The 22,482-nt window shown below is 53.5% G+C and overlaps 1 protein-coding gene across 4 annotated transcripts in view; it reads left to right on the forward strand.

Moving 5' to 3' along the window:
- Positions 1–22,482, forward strand: part of FAM222A (family with sequence similarity 222 member A) — a 106,049-nt gene that overhangs the window by 43,023 nt on the left and 40,544 nt on the right. For all 4 annotated transcript variants that reach the window (XM_048821773.2, XM_048821774.2, XM_048821772.2 and 1 more), the window contains one exon: positions 9,508–9,639. In XM_048821773.2, the coding sequence (XP_048677730.2) occupies positions 9,558–9,639 (82 nt within the window). In that variant the 5' untranslated portion in view covers positions 9,508–9,557. The remainder of the gene's footprint in view (positions 1–9,507; positions 9,640–22,482) is intronic.

Raw genomic sequence — 22,482 nt, forward strand, 5'->3', positions numbered from 1 at the left:
TCCATCCCTGCAGGGGCAGTCGCTTCACTCTGCCCATCTCTGCAGCAAACCCCACGCTCCCCCAGCCGAGTCACCACCTGCCCTGTATTGCTCAGCGTCTGATGGGCTCCTGCAGGCTGGGAATGCGCGTGGCACTTGGGCTGGGCCTCTGGTGCGTGCGCTCACGCTGGAGGCGCTGTGAACATTTCAAGGATGGGGAGATGGGCAGGTCTCCAGGAGGGAGGGGTGCTGAGCGTGGCCTGCCATGATCTCGGGCTAGGGTCCTTGCACAGTGACACAGTGAGCGTTGCAGCTCAGACACCTCTGCCTGCACAGAGGTCTTCTGCTGGATGGCTCGGGCTGTTCTAATCTGCTTAAAGCTCTCCCTTTGGTACCTGTCTGTTCGACCTGCCCAAGGCTCATAGTCCTCCCCTTAACCTCTGCTCACCTACGTGCACGCACAACACTTAACGGTGGCGGTTTATCACGCTGCCCAGGGACAGCTCTCCCTTCTGGCTCCCACTGAAGAGGCTCGGCCTGTTGCCATTGTCAGGCGCTTTCCTTTACCAACAAAGCAGGATCCTTCCTGGGGGGGGACACCCCGGTGCTGTGGTTTACTGGGATGCCCAGGGCAGTTAGCCGGGAGCTATTGCTACAGCTCCTGCTGTGATCGATCGTCCTCCCGGCTTTTACCAAACTTCAGAGGGTGGTGGGGCAGTTTGGCGCGCGGGAGCGAGCGATCTGAAACCTGGCTCCTAGCAGGGCTGTGTAATGAACCCCCAGTCCCGGCGGAGATATGCGAACTAGCGAACAGCCAAGCGCATTCAGTCTGAATACGAAGCACTTCATTCTCTTTTCAAGCTGTATAATTTCTGCCTGATTGTAATGGCATATTTTAAAATTACCAGAAATCAAAGCCAGAAAATGGATACTGCTGCTTTTACTGTGAGCTGCATTAACAAGGGATACGTAATGTATGAAATAAAAACACTCCCTTTTTTTTTTTAAGACAGTAATAGGAGAAAATTGGTTTTGAAACTGAATAAAAGTCCCTTTCAGAGGAAATCATTTCTTTTAGGGTACCTTTGCTGAAAGGAAAATAGTGAATAATGAAAGGTGGTTACATGATTGTCTTTCATTTAAAGAGCGGCTAGGACAGATGGAATCTCAGCAAAATACAAGATTGGAATAATTGCGTGGTAACAAGGCGCTTGTTGTGAAATTAGTATCTTAAGAAAGTCGTGAAAAGGCTTTTACTCATGAATACTTCATTATTAGTAGAAAACAGCCCAATTTGGATTCTCCAGACACCTGTTCAGCATGAAATAACTTCTTCCCGTTCCCCCACCCCACCTGTCTCTGAAAAGAGTATCGCGTGTGCTGAACTTTTCAGCCCAACCAGTTCTGGGGGAGGGAGACTGGGAAGCTGAAATTGGCTCTAGAGTCTTGGAGGGCTGTTCTCAAAGGCAGATCAATGCCATCTCTGAAATACTGGCTCGCTCTAACCAACCTGCTGGGCTTTCTGAAGCGCCTGTGGGATTGACTTTCCCTCCAGGCACCGGGTTGAGCCTGGAGGCTCCTAATGACAAGCACTGGATTATGCATAAATAGCAACAGAGGGAAGTTGCTGCTGCTGAGCTCCTCATCCATCATCGCTGGACGGTCCCTCCCCGCGGGTCGCCTTTCACCGTAGGGAGAGATCCCGTTTATTGCCCCCTCCTTTGTGCAGACTTCTGGGACTGCACATCATGAGGGCAGTTAAGTGCAAGGAGGGCCCCAGGCTGACTCCCCGGGGAAGCGTGGGGAGCCAGCACAGGGGAGCGTCCCCCCAAGGCGATGTTACCCAATGCTGATGGAAGCCTGACAGGGGACCTTCAGATTGTCCCACGGCTGGCTATGGTGCCGTGCTAGGAGCCCTTCCCAAGCCAGTATTAGTGAGGCCGGGGAGCACATGGGAGGTGTTATGCCTGTTGTATGCAGCAGCGTGGGGAGGTCTGGGGGGCTCCGGAGGATCACGCAGTAAATGGAAGCACCCTCTGCTGCTAGTCCTGGCTCCAACTGCAACGTGTTTAGAGCAGGGAATGGGGCTATGTCCCGTGAGCTGCATTTGGGCTGGCAACCTGGATGGGGTTAGAGTGTGATCTGTGATCTCTGTTAGGGTCAATAGCAATCCCCCCCTGCTCCAATCTGCCTCCATCCTGCTGCTGCTGGAGAGGAGGGCAGTGGGTTTTCCCATCTGGGGAGGTAGCGGGTTGAAAGAAGGCTGGGCACGTGGGATTTTGGCAGCCGGTTTCCTTGCCTGCCAGTTTTGCATTTTTAGCTCTCCGTCATCTCTGGCGCTTCCAGGGGGCACCAAGCTTGGTTGTGATGAGCTGTTCGGGCTTAGAATCATAGAATCACAGAGTTGGAAGGGACCTCTGGAGGCCATCTAGTCCAACCCCCTGCCCAGAGCAGGACCAATCCCAACTAAATCAAGGCTTCAGCGTAAGGCGCCCAGTTCAGCCTTGCTAAGGACGGGCTGACCAAGCAGCTGGCAAAACAGTGCTGTCCTCTGTGCACAAGTGGGAACCTGGGGCAGCAGTGCTGTACATCCCTTCCCAGCCTGCGGGACTAGCCAACCAGCCCCTTGGCCTGGGCCGTCTGACTGTCCCTGAGGGGAGCTGGAACTGGCTGGATTAGCTGGCCGTAGGCCAGAGCATGGCTGCACTTGAAGGTTTTGCTTCAGTGATGCAACAGGTGGTGTTTTCCCTTCTCCATGTCGTTGCCTGGCTCCGGAGGTGGGGCCGGTTCTGAAGGACGAATCTGAGGGCGCATGTCCCCGAGAACCAGCTCCCACCTTATCAGCCCCGTCTGCACCTGCCCTCTGCTGGGAGTTACACAGGGTACTCTGCAGCCTGCCTTCCCACAGGGGGAGAGACTCCTCCTGGGAGGAGGAGGGGGAGACAGGGAGCGAGCAATCCCCGTGTGTTCAAGATCGTTTGTCAGTTCAGAGACGAAAGCAAGCGGTTTCCAAGACCGTCTGTCCAGTGTGCTCAGGAAAAAGCTATTTGTATAATTGCTCAGACACAACCGTTAGCCAGTGCACTGCAGTCAAAGCAGAGTGAGCGGCTATTCCAACTTTAGCCGCCGCGAGGGGGAAAGTGTCTACATGGGGGATGGGGAGTGGGAGGAGGGAAATCCTTGGTGCAGTGGGAACTGCATGGACAGAGGGTGCAGGTCTGGTCCCAGCAGAGGAAGGTCTGCCCTTTGTATCCCAGCTGGATGGGTGCTTCCCTCGATAGGTTGGTTGGGGCTTGCCTAGCTGGCCTGGGAGCCCCCTCAGCGCAGGCAGCTCCAGGAGTGACCTGGGAGACATCAATGTACAATAGCAGGTATTTAGGAGCCATTTCCTGGGTCAGCAAACTCCCTGTTCAGCCAGGGCGCCCTCCATGTTGTCTGTGCTGGGTCCTTGGGTATCTTTGTGAGCAGACGCCCCAGGAATAAAATGGACAGGTTGGAAAAGCCCTGAGGGCAGTTCAGAGGTGGTGTTAGTTATTACTCGGGAGTGAGTTCGGTGAGTGCAGCCTGCTCTGTGGATCCTTCGAGCATCTCCAGGCAAGCGTCCCCACACGCTGCCTTTCCGGATAGGTCTCAGCTCCAGCCCCTCTGGGGGAATGGGGAGTTGAGTATCTCTGGGCCATTCACTCCTGGCCATCTCCACTGTTGCCACTAGCCAAGGGGGGCCAGCTGTGGTGATGGTCCAAGGCACGTCCATAGCTGTCTGCTGGGAAATGTGAAATGAGCTGCAGGGTCCGTCGGCCTTCAAGCAGCCATCAAAGGGCGATGCATTTCTGGCACTGCTAGTCCGGGCTGCCCTAGGAGCAGCGACCCACCATTTAAAGGCTCCAATCCCCTGAGCCTCGTGCTGTGTCCTCGCGAGAAGTACATTCGCGTAAGCAGGTGCGTCGTCGCTAGCATGTCCGGCCTGCAGGTCAGTCGTGTCTGGTGTGATGTGCGTGCAGCCAGGTCACAGCACCAGGGTCGTGGCCTGAGGTTGTGTTGTCACGACAAGACACTGGCCTGACTGTTCTGTGGTGTGGCAGGGCACAGGGGCAGGCCTGCTAAATTGGACAGCCTGTAATTCTGCAGGCTATGTGTATGGACAACTGTGGATAGCAGGGCATGTGCAATACAAATAACATGTATGTGGCATGTATGTAACTCCCATGTGTTCAGTCTATTTGTTCCTCACGCTGCAGCAGAATCCAAGAGCCGAAGACGAAATAATAGGAACAAATGCTGTGAAAATGAGAGCAACTTGCCGATCTGCCCTAATTTGCTCCTGCCTGTTCTGTTAGGTAGGGGAGATCTGCCAGGTTGTCAGGCATTTCTTTCCCCTTGCTCTCAGGCAACTCAGTGGGTCAGGCTGTGCCTGGAATATTTTACTGAGCTTCGCTCTGACTGCTGCTAACTTCATTCCCGGCAGCTGAATGCAATCCTGGATCCAGGCCGTAAAGAGAAATCCGCTCTTTGGCTGCTCCATCCTGAGTTGGGGGAGAGTTGAGAAGCTTGTGACAGCGTTGCATCTGAATGCATGGTGCCCTCTGTGTCACGTCAAACCCCAGCCCGGATGACTCTGCCGCCTTAACCAAAAGGCATTTTTGCAGCTGAGAAAAGTCACAGTGTGACTCTGCTGGGTGTCTCCATTTTTGGGGGCCCAGCCTCAGAAACGTGGGCCCTGATTTTCCATAGGTGCTAATGAGACCTGGGAATCCAGGACCTGAGCTTGGAACCTGGCCAGATGTCTGTGGCTTGCATTGGAAGGAACCAACACCCCAGATGTTCAGAAACTGCAGATCATGTCCGCTAATAGGATCTGGGTGATGGAGCAGATTTCCCCTAGGGGCACTGGTGGAGCCCTCCATCTGCAGGTCCCATGTATGTGCTGTGCTTGGGAGCAGCATGGGTTTGGGCTCCCTGCTTGAACAGCTGGCAGGTCTCCCTGAGTGGCACTCGGGTCTGAGCACTGGACGGGTAGAAGGTTCTGGGCAGGATCTGTCCTGGAGTCCTTTGTGTGCTCTGAGCCGTACAGAAAAGGAGCACAGAGGAACTTGCCATAAAACTAACCTGGGCCAAGCTTCGAGAACGCAGTGAAGAGACCAGTTTGTACTAGTCAGGTGTGGGGGCAGGGGGAGCGGGAGGGATGAGACCGCAATTCCCTCTCTGATATTGGTCATTAACAAATTTGTAGCGCTCAGTCCCTCGGAAAAGGAACTCTACTGGACGGACAGACGTGATGTGGGCAGAGGGTTAACTTTATTGCAGACCACTGGGGGATTTGGGGGGAGGTTATTTATGTGGGTGTCTATCTCAGATCTTTCTCGGGTGCCTGCCCCTGGGGTCTGAGCCCTGCGCTCAAATGGCAGGGAGCGGCCGAGGTCTGTGGTTCGGGGTTCGCTCGCTTGCTAAGTGCACATTGCAGGAGGCCCAGGCTAGGATTTGTGGACGCCTCTCGCCTTGTCTCAGGCACCCTCCTACTTGGCTGCCGTCTGTTCTGGAGGCCTGTAGGGAGGTAGCGGGAAGTCACGGACAGCAGCAGTGTTCTTACCCGTTCGGATCTCGCTAATGGCGTGTCATTCTCCTTCATCTCAGCTCGGCTCGCACATCCTGCTGGCCTGTGATGAAGTGACCAAGCCCTGATGAGCCTTCCCCTCCCCCTTTGTGATTATTGGCTGCTTTGGAAATAATGAAAAGGGGACGTGTTCTTCCGTGTCCATCCCTGGGGTTCCCCAGCATTAGAACTATGTAGAGTGAGTTACAGGCCATTTTGTGTCTGTCGGCAAAGCCGGCCGGGGGGCAGAGTCGTGAGCTCTTCCCCCCACCCTACCCCCCCGCAAGGTGGCGAGTGGGGGCCGTGTGCAGGAGTTTCCGGTGCCGCGTCCCGTTGTTAGCACTGTCGACCTGGCTGGTCAGACTGAGCATCTGCTTCCCACTCAAAGACACCATGGGATTCCTCTGGGGACACATGTTCTGAGCCTGCAGCGAGGGTCTCTGGCAGCAGCCCTGGCATTAAACACCATTGCTCAGGTGAGCATCGGGGCCTGGGCCATGGAAACCCACCACAGGCTGGTCCGTGAGCGGTTTCCCCTGGCATGCGCAGACCAAGGATCTCTGTGGCTCGGGGACAGAATTCTCTAGTAGCTTCGTCAGGAGACAGCGATTGGGGTCTCCTTGGTTCTGGTCCCAACACAAACTTGCTGTATGTCCACTTCCCCCTCTCTGCACCCCACATTCCTTATCTGTAAATTGCACCCTATTGCACTCTCCTTCCCCCCGGGGCCCTTGGTAGGGTGGCCAACTTTGCAGAAAACTGAACACCCTTGCCCTGCCCCTTCTCTGAGACCCTGCCCCCGCTCACTCCACCCCCCCCCACCTTCGCTCATTTGCTCATTTTCACCATGCTGGGGCAGGGGATTGCGGTGCAAGAGGGGGTGAGGGCTCTGGCTGGGTGTGCGGGCTCCAGGGTAGGGCTAGAAATAAGGGATTCAGGGTATGGGAGGGGGCTCCAGGCTTGGGCAAGGGGTAAGGGCTGCGGGTGGGGGTGCAGGGTCTGGAGTGGGAGTGGGGATGTGGGGTTTGGGGTGCAGGTGGGGGCTCAGGGTTGGGGCAGGGAGTTCGGGGTGCAGGAGGGGGCTTATGGCTGGGGCAGGGGGTTGGGGCACAGGAGGTGGTGCGGGCTCCAGGCGGCGCTTATTTCAGGAGGCTCCCGGAAGTGGCTGGCGTGTCCGGGACCTGTGCGAAGCCAGGGCACGCAGGGAGCCTGCCTTAGCCCCGCTGCACCACTGACCGGACCTTTAACAGCTCAGTCAGTGGTGCTGACCGGAGCTGCCAGGGTCCCTTTTCGACCAGGCATTCCGGTCAAAAACCGGACCCCTGGCAAACCCTAGCACTGTGACTTGTGTGGGTGGGAGGGACTAGAGACCAGCAGAGTGGGGCGGGGATTGTTAATCATTTTTATTTTATTACAAGTTACCTCGTAAGCACATCAGGGTGTAGATGGTATTTGTACAGCAGCTGCATGCTTTGGATGCTGTCTGAATGAGTCTTTGGAGCAGTGGGCTGGAATAGCTTGCACTGACCAGTTGGTGTTCTGTGCTGACCTGCAGGGAGAGCTGGTTTAGGTTCTGGTTCTGGATCCTTGCTCTGTGTAAACAGGAAATGCCATGAACAGGATTCACACTTAGAAGAGTGAGAGTGAAACTGGGAAAACAGAAAGCATGCACTCCATGACCCTCTTGAAGAAGACATTGCATACGGGGGTAGGGGATTTGCGTGCACACCACTCCCACCTGTTGGAGGGGAAAGTAGTGATCTGCTCTGGGGGTATCTGTACGTGCACAATATACAAAATAACCCAATGCATGTAAAGCCGGTTGAATCTTCTTCCCTGTAGCCTGGCCTGCCTCTTTCCTGGCCAGTGGCGCTCCCTGCCTGCCGAGAGCACCCTCCGTGAGGTCTGGGTTGGGGCGGGTAAGAACTGTCCCCTCTCTGCCTGGAACTTAGCTGAGATAGGGCAGACTTTCTGTGACAAAGCGTTGGGCCATGTGATGTCTCGGCTGTGACATCCAGCCATCCGTCAGTTTCAGGCAGCGAGAGCAATGGATCAGAACTTGTGGCTCTGAAGGTCAGAGACTGTAGCCCGCTTTTCTTATGCTTCAAGTCAACCTCTACTTACCCCGTCTGTGAAGGAAAGCTCAGACCAGGAGTCGCTCGAGGCAGTGAGAGTACATCAGGAGGAATTAGTTCTAATTTATGCCTTCCATCTAGGCTCCTGAAGGATATACAATTAGCTCCAAATGTGCAAATTGTTGTTGGGGATGACTTTGGCCTGACCTCTCTGACTCTAGTCAACTAGCTTTTGAGGCCAGCCTGAGCTCTGGTGGCAGACGCCAGGACTCGAGTGGCTCTTAAGAGGGGCTTTTCCCAATATCCCCTGGAAATGGAGGGTTTGATCTCGGTTGGGATCTTAATGGCCAGCTGGCAGGGGAAGTAATCGAATGCTTTATGATTTGCTGCGAGGAGATGGTGTCCATCAATCCAGTGAACAATCAAGCGGCCTGTCTCCCGCTGTCTGACATTGGCATCGGCACGTTGCAGTGGGCTGTTCTGGGTATGTAGGCTGCATCCTCTGAGGCAGAATAGGAACAAACTGAAACCCTTTTCTCTTTGGGGTCCCTCCTTGGGACCCACTTCGGCCAGGCCACCTGGGAGGAACTGGCTCGCTAATCATGGTTAGATTGAGGGGCAGGTGGGAGCGGCTCATTGATTTATACTTAAGAATCTCTGTATGTATCGCTCCCCTCCCTTCGCCCTTTATCTGGGATAGCAAGTTCTTTGGGAGAGGAGCTCTCGCTGCCTTTCTGGGTGGAGAGCATGGTCATAATAGCTAGATGCTGATAACTGAACTGCACTGCACTGCCCTGCGTGACCCTGGCTCCTGGAGGCAGCCGTGCCGAATCAGCTCAGGAGGCTGGATAATGAATGGGCAGGACGGGTTAGAGGTGTTAGTGAGTGGTCTGGGGCGCGCACACGTTGCCCTTCGCCCCCTCTGTGTGATGTCAGCATGTCTCTCAGCAGACTGGGGGCTCCCTCGCTGATGGGGTTTGGTCTGTTCACCCGGAGTCTGTCCTAAGGCTGCTAAAGGAACTCCGAACACACAGCCCTGCCTCAGCCAGCCTCGGGTGTCGCTGCAAAGGAGACGTGTGCTAACATCAAGGTAGTTTGCTCAGAATAACCACCAGGCTGTAAAGACCTAGCGCAGGCAAGGCGCAGGTAGCTTTCTACCTCCATGTAGCTAGCCAAGTCAACACTATGTCCCCCCCAACTCACCTATCTACATCAAGATAAAAACTGCAGAGCTTTGTCTCCACTAGGGCTTTGCATGTAGCTAGTTACCTCGCGCTAGATATAATCACACCTGGTTTGCAGTGAAGACAGCCCAGGACTGTTGTAACCTGCAGAGCCTTCTGGAGCTGCCCTTGCAAATGCCCCGCTTTACACTGGTCTTAAACTCTACAAGCGTGAAAGTCACGTGGCTGTGTCTTGTGCTGCCCTGCTGTGGGGGTGTCACCTGTGGAGCTGGAGTGGAAACAGTTGGAAAGAAGCCAACATTTTTGGGGGTAGAGAGGATTTTGGGGCAACAGAGGGTATGAAAAACAAATTTTTTCAGTCTTAAACTACAAATTTTTCGGGTTTTGATTTTCTGTTGGAGAAAACTTAGACTGGGATAAATTTCCGCGGTGTGTAAGAAAGGTCGTCTCCCATCCCGCGTTAACAGGAAATGTTTAAACCAGCCTAGTCACTGGGCTCATGACAAACATTGCTTCTAATGCACGTAGACCCAGCATTGCCCACCCATCACGCTCTCTCTAACTCACAGGCTGGCTTTCCTGGCCACATGCAGCGTTCACGGGGGGGGGCGCGAGACGTTCAGCTGCCAGGGCCGATCCCGTTTGCTTATTGACGCCTTCCCTTTCTGTCCGTTTGCAGCGTGAGGGTCTCCAGGCGTGACTCCAGCAGCGCCCTCCAACGCTTGGACCATGTTGGCCTGTCTCCAGAGAACCCAGAACCCGCCAGCCCAGCACCTCACGTGTCCAAACAAGACCCTGGAGCCGCGGAAGTGTAAGTGCCTGCCGGGAGTTTGCGAGGGAGACAGCGTACGCTGTGCACTGAGAGGGAGCTTCCTGTACTGATCTCCCCAGTTCATTTCCTGACATCAGGTTATCCATTGACCTTCAAACCTCCCTTGGCTCTGTCGGGCTTCATGCTTGGAAAGCAAGAACCGGTTGTCCCTTGAGCTGTCTTTTCCAAGCGCCCTGTCGCATGGTGCGTCCTGTCGCGGGTTAGCCCTGAGCTCTGCCTTGCGCCTCTCCTGTTATGGGAGACTGAAGACAGCCCGTGTCCAGTTCCCTTCCTCCCTGATAGAAAGCATTTGCCTTCTTGCTGCTTTGACGCTTCTTGTCTCATTGAAAAAGACATTTCTTTAATGGATAATTAACAAGAACAGGAAAAGCCAGAGAGGAGAGAGGGGAAAGGAAGGAGACACGATCAGCGAATTAAATTGGGTTGCTTTGGCTGATCAAACTTCAGAAAATTTTGCAGCCCCATCTCCAAAGCGCCATGGCAAACACCTGCTCTGAAGCCTCCTTAAAATATCTCTAACCCTCCCTTCCCCCTCCCTCTCCTATAATGACTTTTCCCAGGTTTGCTGTAGCTCGACTGTTCCTGATGAGCTGGCCTTTCAGATATGCTGTAAACTAGTTACATTAAAATGGGTTTCAAAAGGTCACTCCGGTAAAGCACCTGTCTCGAGCAGCCTTTGTCTCTCAATCCAAACCATGATTAAATGTATATTTAATGAGCCTGCTTTAGGCAGGCAGGTTTGACCTCTCCGGCTGGGAAAGACGCATTAAGATTCTCAAGTGATGAATGTGTGTTTTAAAGAGGGGAGTGGATGTTTTTCTACTGGTCTCGGTTGGATTTTTAAGCGTTCCGGGCTGAAGACAAATCAACTACTAAAGCTCCTCTTTTTACCGTGTGACAGCCCCAAGGTATTTGGTTAATGATCTGTATTTACCTGGAGACGTATTTTCCCCTACCTGTGCACCCCAGCACAATCAAACCAGTCTGCTGAGTTTTTCTTTTTAAGTAGAGGAGGACAGGGTCTGAAGTGATCAGATGTTATTTCTAAAAGATACAGTCAAGTTCAACAACCGCTATTGGACTTGAAGCAGGAATTAGTTCAGGGAAACGCCTACGTTAAGGCTAGATGATACACTGGGCCCATCTACAAACTTGTTTGTGTTTTCTGAAGGCACCTTTCCTTTCCGTTCATGCTGGTCTCTGAGCTCTCTTGTGCCCAAGGGGAAGAACCCGCCCAGTGTTTCCATTAGAGTCCAGTGGAGAAAGACGCAAGGGACTCTCACCGCTGAGCACTCAGCTGCTCCCTCTGCCAAAACGGGAAGGTTGCCACCCCTGAAACATGGGAGCCTCTCCTCTCTCACAGGGCTTTGTCTTGCAGTCCACTGATCAGCGTGCGGTTGCGTGTGTAGACGCTTGCTCGGAGCTTATAGTGTTGCTCAGGTCTTTTTCTTACGAGCCTCTGGAAAGAAATGGAGTGCTGCTGTTGTAAAATTATTCCTCTTTGCCTGGATAACGAGCTACCTTTCTTCTGCGCCAGCCGAGCCCTGAGCCAGGCTCAGGGAAATGTGCGCGCGGGGCTTCAGGGAAGGGACCCTCTGACAGCCGTGGGAATCAGCGCTGGGGGCGGGCCCAGGGAGCTGAGGATGGCTTGTCATTCTCCAATATTAATTGGCAACAGGTGCGCTGCAGGCTGTCTTGTTTGTGAGGGATTCTGAACCATAGAGGCTGATCCTGGGAAACACACCAGCCCTGCCAAGTGCTGCACTCAGTAAAAGGAGGAGCAAAGTTTGGAAAGACCATCACCTTCCTCCTCCTCCATTCAGGACAGAGTGGGCGCAAGGAATCCCGAGCCTCTTCAATGGATCAATTAGTGCACAATCTACTTCGGGTGCTGGCAGGTTCACGGGCAAGGGGTGGGTTCTTACTGTGTTCTGCCTTGTGGATGCTCAGCCTGCGGGAGGAGTCCTTGTCTGAAATGTGTCTAAATTACCAAGGAGCTTTGGAAGTGGGGGAGTTAATAGGCCTTTGTGCACCCAGTCCTGTGTGAGATGTTACCAGTTTTGTGGAATGAGTGAAGTCCTGTAGTGTCTGAAACCAGCTGCCCTGCTGTTAGTGCGCTGAGTGGCAAGGGTTTTCCATGTAGCCAGTGGAATAACAGAGCGAGCTAAGCGTTCGTGTCCGAGAGAGAGCGGGACCAGGTGAATTGGTGCAGTGGCTGGCTGCCCAACTTCCGATCCATGCCGCAGCTGAATGGGACCTTCCCTGGCTCCCAGGGTTGTGATTGGGCCTGATGCTCTGTGAGCCTAAGCCTCCCTTGAGCATGTGCAGCGCCAATGTGAGCGCTGTGAGGGAGACCCTGGAGCGATGGCTCCAAGGGGTCCTGCCCTCCTGTAGAACAGGTGCAGGCCTCCCCAGTGTGCGGACGGGAGAGACCCTCGGCAGGACAGAGTGGCGTGCAGCCTCCATGCACATCCAGTCCTTGGCCCCTCTGTCGAGACTGCCCTTGGGGGCCAGTAGCTCCGGCACCTGAGAAGTCTATACAGCAACCAATTGCCATGCGGCCGATCCTGGCCAATTGGCTCCAAGGCAACCAACAGGATTTTGCAAATTCAATGGGAGAGGGACCGTTCTGTGTGTCTTTTGACAGCCGTGGTTTCGTTTGAATTATTTAAGGCATTTCCTACCGGGCTGGTAACCGTCGGTGTGATGCCCAGTGTGAGCAGAGGAGCAGCAGCAGGGTACACTGCCGTTCCCAGATGCGAGTATCCCAGCACTCTCTGGACGCTAGGGCTAGCTTGGGCTGCTGAGCCGCCGGGCCGTGTGCGGGTTCAACTCTGGCCTCTCCGGGGGAAATCTGGGAGGGGTTGCATGCCACCTGCACCAGCCCAGGCAGAGGGTGCCGCATGCTCTGCTGGCCGACGCCACGGTGCCCCAGGGTGCTAGGAGGGAGAGTCAGTGCAGGGACAGCGTTTGTGCCTGATAACGGCATGGTGAGAGGCTCTTGGCAGCCTCTGCTCTGCTGGGGCAGCCATGCCCGGCGCACCCGTTTGTCTCTTGGCTTGTAGCATTTTTTTGTGGGAGAGGCCCCTTTCTCTCACTGCCGCTATCTTTATTCAGCCGGGTTCTCCTCCTCCTGCCCCCTAGTGCCCCCCCCCCCCAAGTCCAAGGGGTGGGTAAGAAGAGATCCATGGGCCACTCATTCACTTTATGCCACTTTGGAGCGACTTTGTCCTCTCTCGGCAACAGTCTCCTGCTAGCCCACTACCCCACAGTGCATTTGCTGCCTCCGCCCACCTGCCAGCCAGGTCACCGTAATCAAAGTGTAGCTGACCGTATGTTTCCACTCATTATGGGAAAATGCTGCATGCCTCTCTTTCTCTCAGCCGCCTGTTCATTCCGATTAAATTGTAGGTGACATCCGGGGCCAGGCATCTGGTTTTGAGTATAATTTTCCCCTCCTTAGTTATTACACCTGTGGCAAGCGGGGAGGGGAAGCCGCCATACGCCCTGCGATGCAGAATGAAAGGCGAGCCCGGACCCTGTGCAGTGTGGGGCAGATGAGCCTCCTGCTGAACGCCTGCTTAGGTAATCGAAAAAGATAGCATTCTCTTCCAACAAGCCACAATTTAGAAGTGCCTCTGATTGCTTAATTTGCTCCTGAGTATCCCAGTAATTATCTTTATGGGTCTTATTTCTGTCCTCTGGCACTGTTTCTGTCGATATTAAATGAGTCTGGCGCTCGGCATGGTGGCCGCCTGGCCTGGCACCACTGTGAAATCCTATTCTCCTGCCTGCGCCTCTGATTAATGTTTGTATTAATTTCACGTAAAAGGTGAGCTGCCTAATTTCCCCGCCTGCGCCGGGAGCTGCATGAGTTGCTGCCGTTTCTGGACCCGGTGCCCTGGCCTCCCAGGTGTGGCCCCGCCCTAGGGTTTCCCTTCCCCTCTCTCGCTAGTTAATTGCTTTTCCTCCCTTTACACCTTTTCCCCATGGCGTCTGGAAAGGTGCACCCGCGCTCTGTGAGTTGCTTAGTTGGTATGGGAGGGCGTTGGGGGGCCTCAGTGGGGTCCCCACTGCTGGGGCTACTCTGAAAAGCTATACCTCAGCAGCGCTGTCGTGTGCGGAGGTGAGCCCGTCGGGGGGGTGGGATTGGGGTGGAAGGGAGAACCACATTCCCGCAAAGTGCTCTTTAGGTCTCTCTACCTCTTCCCTCTCGTGGGGATGGCAGTGCCAGAGGGACTGTGCTGGGCACCCTTGGCCGCAGGGCAGCCCACCCTGACCCAGCTGGCGTCCGTCTGGGGCGGCGGCTCCGCTGTGCTGGTGGGGAGGTTCTTTGGTTCAGCCGTCTGCCTGCTTGTCCCCAGTGTGCCTCGGAGCTGAGGGCCCTTGAAGAGAAGCTCCGTGGCCTGCTTCCCAAAGCGTCCTCGGGGGGATAGCATGGTTGGGTTGGGGGCTGGGGACTCTCTACCCCGGTGTGAATGTCTGAAAAGAAGAGAATTGCTGTGGGGGGAAATCCACTTCCGGTTTCCCCAGGACCAGAATAAGCCGGAAGTGTCTGCTTGGAAGGGTTCTGCTTCCCAGTGCCTTAAGGGCAGCGGGCGAAGGGATCGCGGGGCTCCCTGGAGCTGGACTGGAGCATCTCGTGTGAGGCTTTCTGGCCTTTTGTTTCACCCACTGGGTGGCCTGTGTGGGTGCCATCTCAGGGCCCCATACTTCCCCAGGGAGGGGTGCTGTTTAGTTTGGCCAAGCCAGCCTGCTGCTGGTGACGTTGGGTGTAAATCTGCCCAGACCGCATGCAGGGTCTTACTGGAGCGGGTGGCTCTGAGTGTTGAGGTACGGTTGGGCTGAGGTGAAGCCGGAGAGACTGGGGCTGGGGAACCGAGCAGGGCTTCTCCAGCCAGAGGGGTCCTTTCCTACAGAGGAGAGAAGAGTGTCTTCTCCAGACCCACGCCACATCCACTGCGAGATCCTTCATGGAACTTTTTGGGCCTTTGGCCTGATTCTCATCTGAATCCCCAAGACCCAGCAATGCCTGCTCTTGCACCCCTCCGGGAGAGAGCCGGAGCTGGATAAGGGGCCCCAGCCCGTGCCAGGAGCAGGGCAGGGCCCGTAGCGGGGAAGGCTGCTGGCTAGTTGAAGGCATCTGTGCTCTATTTTGCCGTCCCAAGTCCGGACTGGACAGTTTCAGACTCTCCACTGCACCAAGGCTGCTACCAGGAGGCCAAACCATTTTTCTCAATCTTGGAAAAGCCACCCAGAGATTCTGGAAAAACAAACAATCCAGCAAGTTCTGAAACCTCTTGTACCACCACTACCCAGACATGTTGGAGGTTACCAGGGCACCTGAGCCACATTTGCCTAGACAGCCTTTGTTCCCGCATTCAAGGTGGCCAGAGCATCATGAAGCTAAAGTTACCTGGGAATCTGCTTCATGGAAGCCTTCAAAAATGCCCACCTGCTATTTCTGTTGCAGTAGCACCTACTGGCCCTGACCGATATCTGGGCCACATTGGGCTAGGTGCTGTACAAACACATGGTGAGAGGCAGTCCCTGCTCCCAAGAGCTAGCAGTCCGCAGAAAGAGGGCACGCTAAACAAAGGTCACCCAAGTCTCTTGAGTCCTGGGCCAGAGTCCTATCCACTAGGCCATGCTGCCTCTTGTTACACATCTGTCGTCTGCTCCTTAGACTCCCCCAGCCTAGGGGCTTCAAGTCCTGGTGCCACAAGTTTAAAGTCTTTGTTCCACCAGTAATCACAAACTTCACTGAGCTGTAAATGAGGATCTTGTCTGTGGCTGGAGTTCCTCCCTTTCTGAAGCTAAGAGCATTCCACTCAACCACGTTCCTTTCGATGTCCCTCCAGGACGCTATCGAATTTGTTGGCAAACAGCTCCAGTGTGCCTCCCCCCGCAGAGACCTATCCCTGGCGGGTCGTTCTAGGCCTTGTGTCTGCTGTGTGTGTCTGTGTTCCCGAGGCAAGAAGATGTTGCTGTTTGCAGTTTAACTCTGACAGATATCCCCTGCCCTCCATGTGCTATCCCAGTGCTGGCTTGGAGAATTGAATGGACCCTCACTACAGTCAGCTCCTGTGAGGAGTGCCTTGTCTGTATGGACCGGACCCACGTTCCAGCCCTGTGCTCCTGGAAGCGTTTGATCTCCTCCTTACCAATGGGCACTTGGTTCCCAGAGAGGGGAAGGCAAGGCACCCTTGTGGGGACAGCACAGGCCATCTCTGCTGGGTGAAGAGATGCGTTTCATGACAGCTTCTTCATTGCTAGGGCTCCCCAGCAAGGCTGTCGTACATGCCCCAGAGCACTGCGGGACGTCCTGCAGCCTTGTGGGATGTCGGCTCTGATGCAGCTGCCACAGGCATCATTCTCCAGCTAGGCTTTAAACCAGTAATAGCTCTTAAAGCCAGCGTGTTAGGCTGTCGCCCGCCCATCCCTGCCTCCCTTTGTACCCACTTATTGCCATCTCTAAGTGTTTCCTGTCCGATTTATCGAGCTGCTCGGCTAGGCCCTTGGTGTTGTGGTTTCAAGCTCCGCTCCCTGGGTGAGCGAGGAGGAGGAGGCTGTTTGCTTTCGGCTGAGGAAAATTCCTGCATGGACACCCAGCTTTTGGGCAGATGGTCAAGAGGGAAGGGAGGGGTCCAGCACAGTGAGCCAATGCCTTGGCCGTCCATACCTTCCCCCTCTCCCTTTCCGGGCCTTCTCGCAGAGGAGTAGGGATGCGCTGCAAAAGGCGGCATCCTCGGGAAAATATCACATCCAATTAACTTCAGCACGCTGGGCCCCTTTGATTTTACTCTCCGTGCGTTACAGGAACTCTGAGCTTTATTTAAATTATAAATCAAATAATACCCCTCTCAGCTTGGCCAAGCCCTGTGCTTCTCTTGCTCTCTGCACTGATGTAGCAATGGCTTATATTTAATTAAATGTCACTTGATATGTGCCTTCCGTTAGACACCGGTGCATCTGCTGCTAGGCCGGGGCTGTTAGTGCATCTGCGGTGGTGTGAGCAGGAAGCGCACATCTGTAATTGGTTGGGATCGATATTTAGCTCAGCGTTATGGAGCGTTTCCTGAGCCAGGCGCTCGCTTTCTATTTAAAAAAAATAATTAAAAACCGATTCTCAGGGGCGCCTGAACTGTAGCAAGTGGTGGGGCTGGACAGCTCAGGAGGCTGGTATATAGTACCAGAGTCTCCGATTTCTAGGTTGCTGGTTCAGTTCCGGCCCGGGTCAATAAGGATTGCCTGTTGTTCGTATCGGACGGCTGTCTCTTGGGCTGTGGGAAATGAGCTTGTGGTCTCAGTCCATTACTTAGTAAACAGATCACAAAAGCCAGCAAGAAGTGAGAGGCTCCCACATCCTATTGAGGCTGCCTGAGTAATTTTAGGTTTCAGAGTAGCAGCCGTGTTAGTCTGTATCCGCAAAAAGAAAAGGAGGACTTGTGATGCATCCGATGAAGTGAGCTGTAGCTCGCGAAAGCTTATGCTTAGATAAATTTGTTAGTCTCTAAGGTGCCACAAGTACTCCTTTTCTTTTTGAGTAATTTTAGAAGCAGCTGAATGCAGTTTCCAAACTGGAGCTGGGCCAGGATGTTGGGGCCAACAGCTCTGCTCCTGGACAGCGCGCCAGGTCAGAAAGACAGTAACGCTATCAACAGGGAGCCACTTCCCAGTGCGGCTGGGGCCCTCATCCAGCACTAATGCAACGGGCAGAGCCCCCAACGCAGCTCCCTGCAGCAGGGGACTCCGAGGAGAGGCCTCTGCTTGCCATCAACATTTTAGGGAGCACAGGTCATCCTCTGCCGCGGCGTCCCCGCCCGCCCCCTTTGGAAGCCACTCTTGGTCGGTTGCTCGGATTGACTATTGCATTTGTGGTTTTTCTGAGGGTATGCAGCCTGTGGCCATAGCCCGGACACTAGCTTCCATCGGGAGTGGGTGACTGTGAAAGTAATTAGTCAAGCAACAGGTTTGACAAGGGGGAATTTACAGTTGTCGCTCTCCAAATGCTGTGGCCGGAGGAGAGTGGCCAACCTGAAGAAGGAGGAACTGAGGCTATATGATAGATAACCTGGCCTTTGGTAGCTTAGACCATTTATCAAATGTCTTTAGGTGCCCAAAGATGCAGAACGGCACTAGGGGCCTATGATGCTTTTGAAAATGCCACTAGGTACTTATCTGCATCGTTTGGCACCTGAAGATCTTTGCAAACCTGGCCCCAGAGACCATTTAGGGCTTTATAGGCCACGTGTGTAGCTGCGGTATGTATTGCAATGCAGAGAGCGTCTGGGCACTGGGCTAGTTTCTCCCCCACCACTGGTTCCTGTGCAGACTGGGGGTGTGCACTGATGGTGTGTTACTCCCTCCGACCGCCCTGGGCACCGGTGGGCTTGATCACATAAGGGGCTGGCTGGGGAGAATTGGCATCTCCGTGCTGAGAGGAGACGAATCACAGCCCTACTAAAATACGTTACGAGGAATAAACCTAAATGAGGGGCCCAACTGCCTCCTTGCTCTGGGCTCCGCATGCGGCTGGCTTGCTGGGGCAAGCGTCGTGCTCTCGGATCTCTGCGCCCATTGCCTCCCTGGATTTGTGTCTTGAGCGGAGCAAGCCCTTGGCTCTGAACGGGCCATACGGGAAATCTCAACAGTGGACACCGCTGAGGAGTCCTGTGCGGGCTGCTCCGGATCCGAGGAGTGCTCCAGGCAACTCCTGTCCAACGGGAGCCTCAAATCTCCCTGCCCTCACCCAGGGGGTGCTGTTCACGTAATACATCACAGCAGCCCCGGGTGGAGCTGATCACAGAGCAGCTCTGGCGGCCCAGGAAAGGAGCCTTCCTCTTTGCCTGTGCAGTCCAACTCCGTTTCGGATTCCAGCTGCCTGCGTCAGACTGGGCTTCACCTTGTAGCTGGGGCACTTACCTCGCTTTCAAGGTGACTTTAACCTTTGCACAGAGGAAGAGCAAAGAAGAGTTTCCACCTGCTTGTCCACTGGCCTCCATTCTGGCTCACTAGGTGCAGTTGCTGCTCCAGGGCCTCACAGAGGTTTCCGTTTGTCTCCCCGTTGTCTCGGCGCGGGCGTCTGGGCCCCCTCTGTGTAGAGCCAGGTAGAGCTGCGGCAGGCGTTTGGCTTTGAGAGATCCATGAAGCCATATCTTTCACAGCCAACGTTTTCTCAACAGAGCAAGTTTCATTCCCGCCCCCACACCCCGCCCGCCCTGTCGTGGTCTCGTCTCTCTTTCTTTTGATGGCTGCTTCATGCCAGGGCTCGGTGCAGGCTGGGGGCTGCCGGCGGAGCACTCTGTGCTGACAGAGGTGCTGTACCCGGAGAGAGAGTGCCGGCATCGATAAGGCTGTTCAGACATTTCAGTGCATGCCTGTTTCTGACACTACTTCCTTTGTATAGCTACTCAAGCATTTTGGTTGCTTATCAGACCCAGGTTTTCAGTCTGCCTTCTGAAGTCCTTAGCTCGGCTTTTGATGCCACTTCTGAAGTCTTTGTTGTTCCTGCCCATGGTATGAAGCCAAGAACCCCTGGCGTTTGGAGCGCTTGCTGTCCTGGCATCAGCCCAAAGAGCAGAACCGCCAGCCCCGAAGGCAGGCAGGCGAAGGACATGTGTTCAAAGTGGACATGGGGATCTTCGGGTGGGCGTTTTAGGGAACGCTGACTTAAAAGAGAAGTTGAGTGAAGGAATTAAAGAACCTGTTTCTGCCAGGATTTGTTCCACTAGTGCTTTTCTCGATCAGCTTATTTGCGGGGGCTGTGACAGCTGCTGAAGCCTTAGCTAGTAATTCCCACTTGCACTATTACTGCAGGGGAGGTGAAGGTCTGGGTGACATTGGTCAGAAAGGTCATTTTCATCAGTGGCAGCAGATTGTGCACTCCAGATTAGGTACATATTGGAAGGGCTGGGGGGAGGGTCCATTCTGTTGGCTGGGTTTTTTTTTGTTTTTTTGTTTTTTGGTTCTGTGCTGCATGTTTCATGCGTAAAATACAGCCTTGACCAGTCCCATGTGGAGAGAGGCTCCTCAGATTGCCAGAGATTTAGTGCCACTCTGGGGGAGTAATTACTGTGCCTATTTGAATTGCTCCTTTTATTGGCTGATAAATATTTTTTAATTTACACACTGCTGTCTAAAATTAAAGCTGCACCATGGAAAATATTGATTATGGATTAACCAGATGGGCCCCTTTGCCAGGTCACTTTTTGCTGCCGAGCATATTGGCTGTATTCAAACCTGAGGGCTTTCAGTTTGGGAAGATGCTGACTGCTAAAAGAAGTGGCATAGGCTGCTAATTTGGAGAGAGAGAACCAACCTGGAGAACCTGCTGTATTGTTACCCATAGGTAATATTGCGCCCACATGCACCTCCAAGGACAGAATGGGGCCCACAGCTCCCCTGACATTGAGAATGTTAATGCTAAATAGGATTTTTCAAAGTGTGAGCACTTACAGTGGTTCCCAGCTTTGCTTTTTTTTTTTTTTAATTAAATGAAAACTCTTTCTTTGCTTGCTTGCTTGCCAGCCCAGTAGAACCTCTGATCATGTCCTATTTTTAATCACACGGCCTCTCCGCAGTGATTGAACTGCAGCTGGTTTGACCGCTGAACTGGGAGCCAGGAGATCTAATGGGGAAGACCTAGGGGTGACAGTGGACGAGAAGCTGGATATGAGTCAGCAGTGTGCCCTTGTTGCCAAGAAGGCCAATGGCATTTTGGGATGTATAAGTAGGGGCATAGCGAGCAGATCGAGGGACGTGATCGTTCCCCTCTATTCGACATTGGTGAGGCCTCATCTGGAGTACTGTGTCCAGTTTTGGGCCCCACACTTCAAGAAGGATGTGGATAAATTGGAGAGAGTCCAGCGAAGGGCAACAAAAATGATTAGGGGTCTGGAACACATGAGTTATGAGGAGAGGCTGAGGGAGCTGGGATTGTTTAGCCTGCAGAAGAGAAGAATGAGGGGGGATTTGATAGCTGCTTTCAACTACCTGAAAGGGGGTTCCAAAGAGGATGGCTCTAGACTATTCTCAATGGTGGCAGATGACAGAACGAGGAGTAATGGTCTCAAGTTGCAGTGGGGGAGGTTTAGATTGGATATTAGGAAAAACTTTTTCACTAAGAGGGTGGTGAAACACTGGAATGCGTTACCTAGGGAGGTGGTAGAATCTCCTTCCTTAGAGGTTTTTAAGGTCAGGCTTGACAAAGCCCTGGCTGGGATGATTTAACTGGGAATTGGTCCTGCTTCGAGCAGGGGGTTGGACTAGATGACCTTCTGGGGTCCCTTCCAACCCTGATATTCTATGATTCTAAGACCCTTTGGGCAGCTCATTTAACTCTCGGCCTCTGTTTCCCCCAGTCTGTAAAATGAGGATATAAAATGCTCCCCTCCCAGAGGTGCTATGTGGGTTAATGAGTTAATGGTGTGCAAAGTGTTCTGAAGATGTAAAGCACTAGATAAGTGCGAAGTCTTGTCAGGTTCGTGGCTAGCAGGTTCCCCTGCGTGTGCTGCTGGGTGGAAGGGGTGGAGGAAGAGTGAGCTAGGCAGAAACTAAAACAAATGAGTAGCTCCAAGCATTGGCGGCAGAGAAGTCTTCAGAGTGTGATGCTCCGTGTCCTTGCTTTGAACAAACTGCATCAAAGGTTTGTGGAATAAACCCACCTGTTCCCAGCACATCAAGTGCTTTGCTGAGCTGTGTTTTATTTTTTTCACAGGTGCTTGTTAGGAAGATGAGATAACAAGTGCTGTTTGTTTACCAAAGCCTGCCAAGGAACAAAGGGGTTTGGCTGCTAACATAAAACGCCGCCTTTTACAGTAAACACTGTTTTAGCATGATTGGATTTCACGCCTGGCCCAGTAGATCCTGCGCACCTCTTCTAGCAGGCTGGGGGCCTGTGTATCATTACTCCCCTGGGGCGAGCCGGGGGGGGGGGGGGGGGGGGAGAGGAGAACTTGCATTTCGTTACCTTCTGAAGGATGCTGTGCGTTAGTTTGCTGTGGAGGGCGCAAGAGCTGGGTTTTAAAAGGTTACACCACCCTGTACAGAGCTCTGAATGCAGCTCTGAGTGTGTTATTAAAATGCTAAGGAGAGCCATCATCTTGGGCTCTGTTAAAGGATCCTGGCAGTTTACGCTTATTTTAATTTGCAGAATTAGCATTTTGGAGGGGAAGGGGACTACATGTGAAACCCCCAAAACAGTAACACAATGAGGCAGAGGATCATACTGGTCGGCCGATGTGTGTTTTAAAATGAAGACAGAAGGTGCTTTGCCCCTGCGTGCATGTCTGACTCCCACCAGAGCTACACTCCGCTTTACTCAGTAGGGGAATGTGTCCTAGTGGAGAGAGCATGCAGAGCTCTCAGTTTAAGGTGTGCATAGGCTCTTACACAGGGTGGGTTTCAACTTGCAGATTCGCAGCTTCCCTGTCAAACTTTCTACCAAGTGCAGTACAAGATAAGGACCTTGAAAGTGAGTGCATTGCAGGTTAAAGGATGGCGGGTTGGAGGGGGTGGTGCGGATTGAACCAGGAGGATACAGCTGCTGCTTTACTTCCTGTCCCAAGCTATTGCAGTATTGGCATCCCCAAGCAGTCAAAAACCCTGATTCAGAGCCCAAAAAACATGAGACTTAATACAAACCCCACTTATTTTATTTGCTTTTTGGTTTTTGAGCCTTTGGGGCCATGTTCCCAGCTTTCAGAGCCAGTTTTACAAAGCTGAAAACAACTCCGAGCCAAATCACCTAGAAGAAAGAATTTAATCCGGAAAATGTGGATGCTAATTAGGAACTTTGTAGGAGCATTTTACTGGATGCCC

This window comes from Caretta caretta, chromosome 15, assembly GCF_965140235.1.
Source record: "Caretta caretta isolate rCarCar2 chromosome 15, rCarCar1.hap1, whole genome shotgun sequence".
In the NCBI taxonomy this organism is placed as follows: Eukaryota; Metazoa; Chordata; order Testudines; family Cheloniidae; genus Caretta; species Caretta caretta.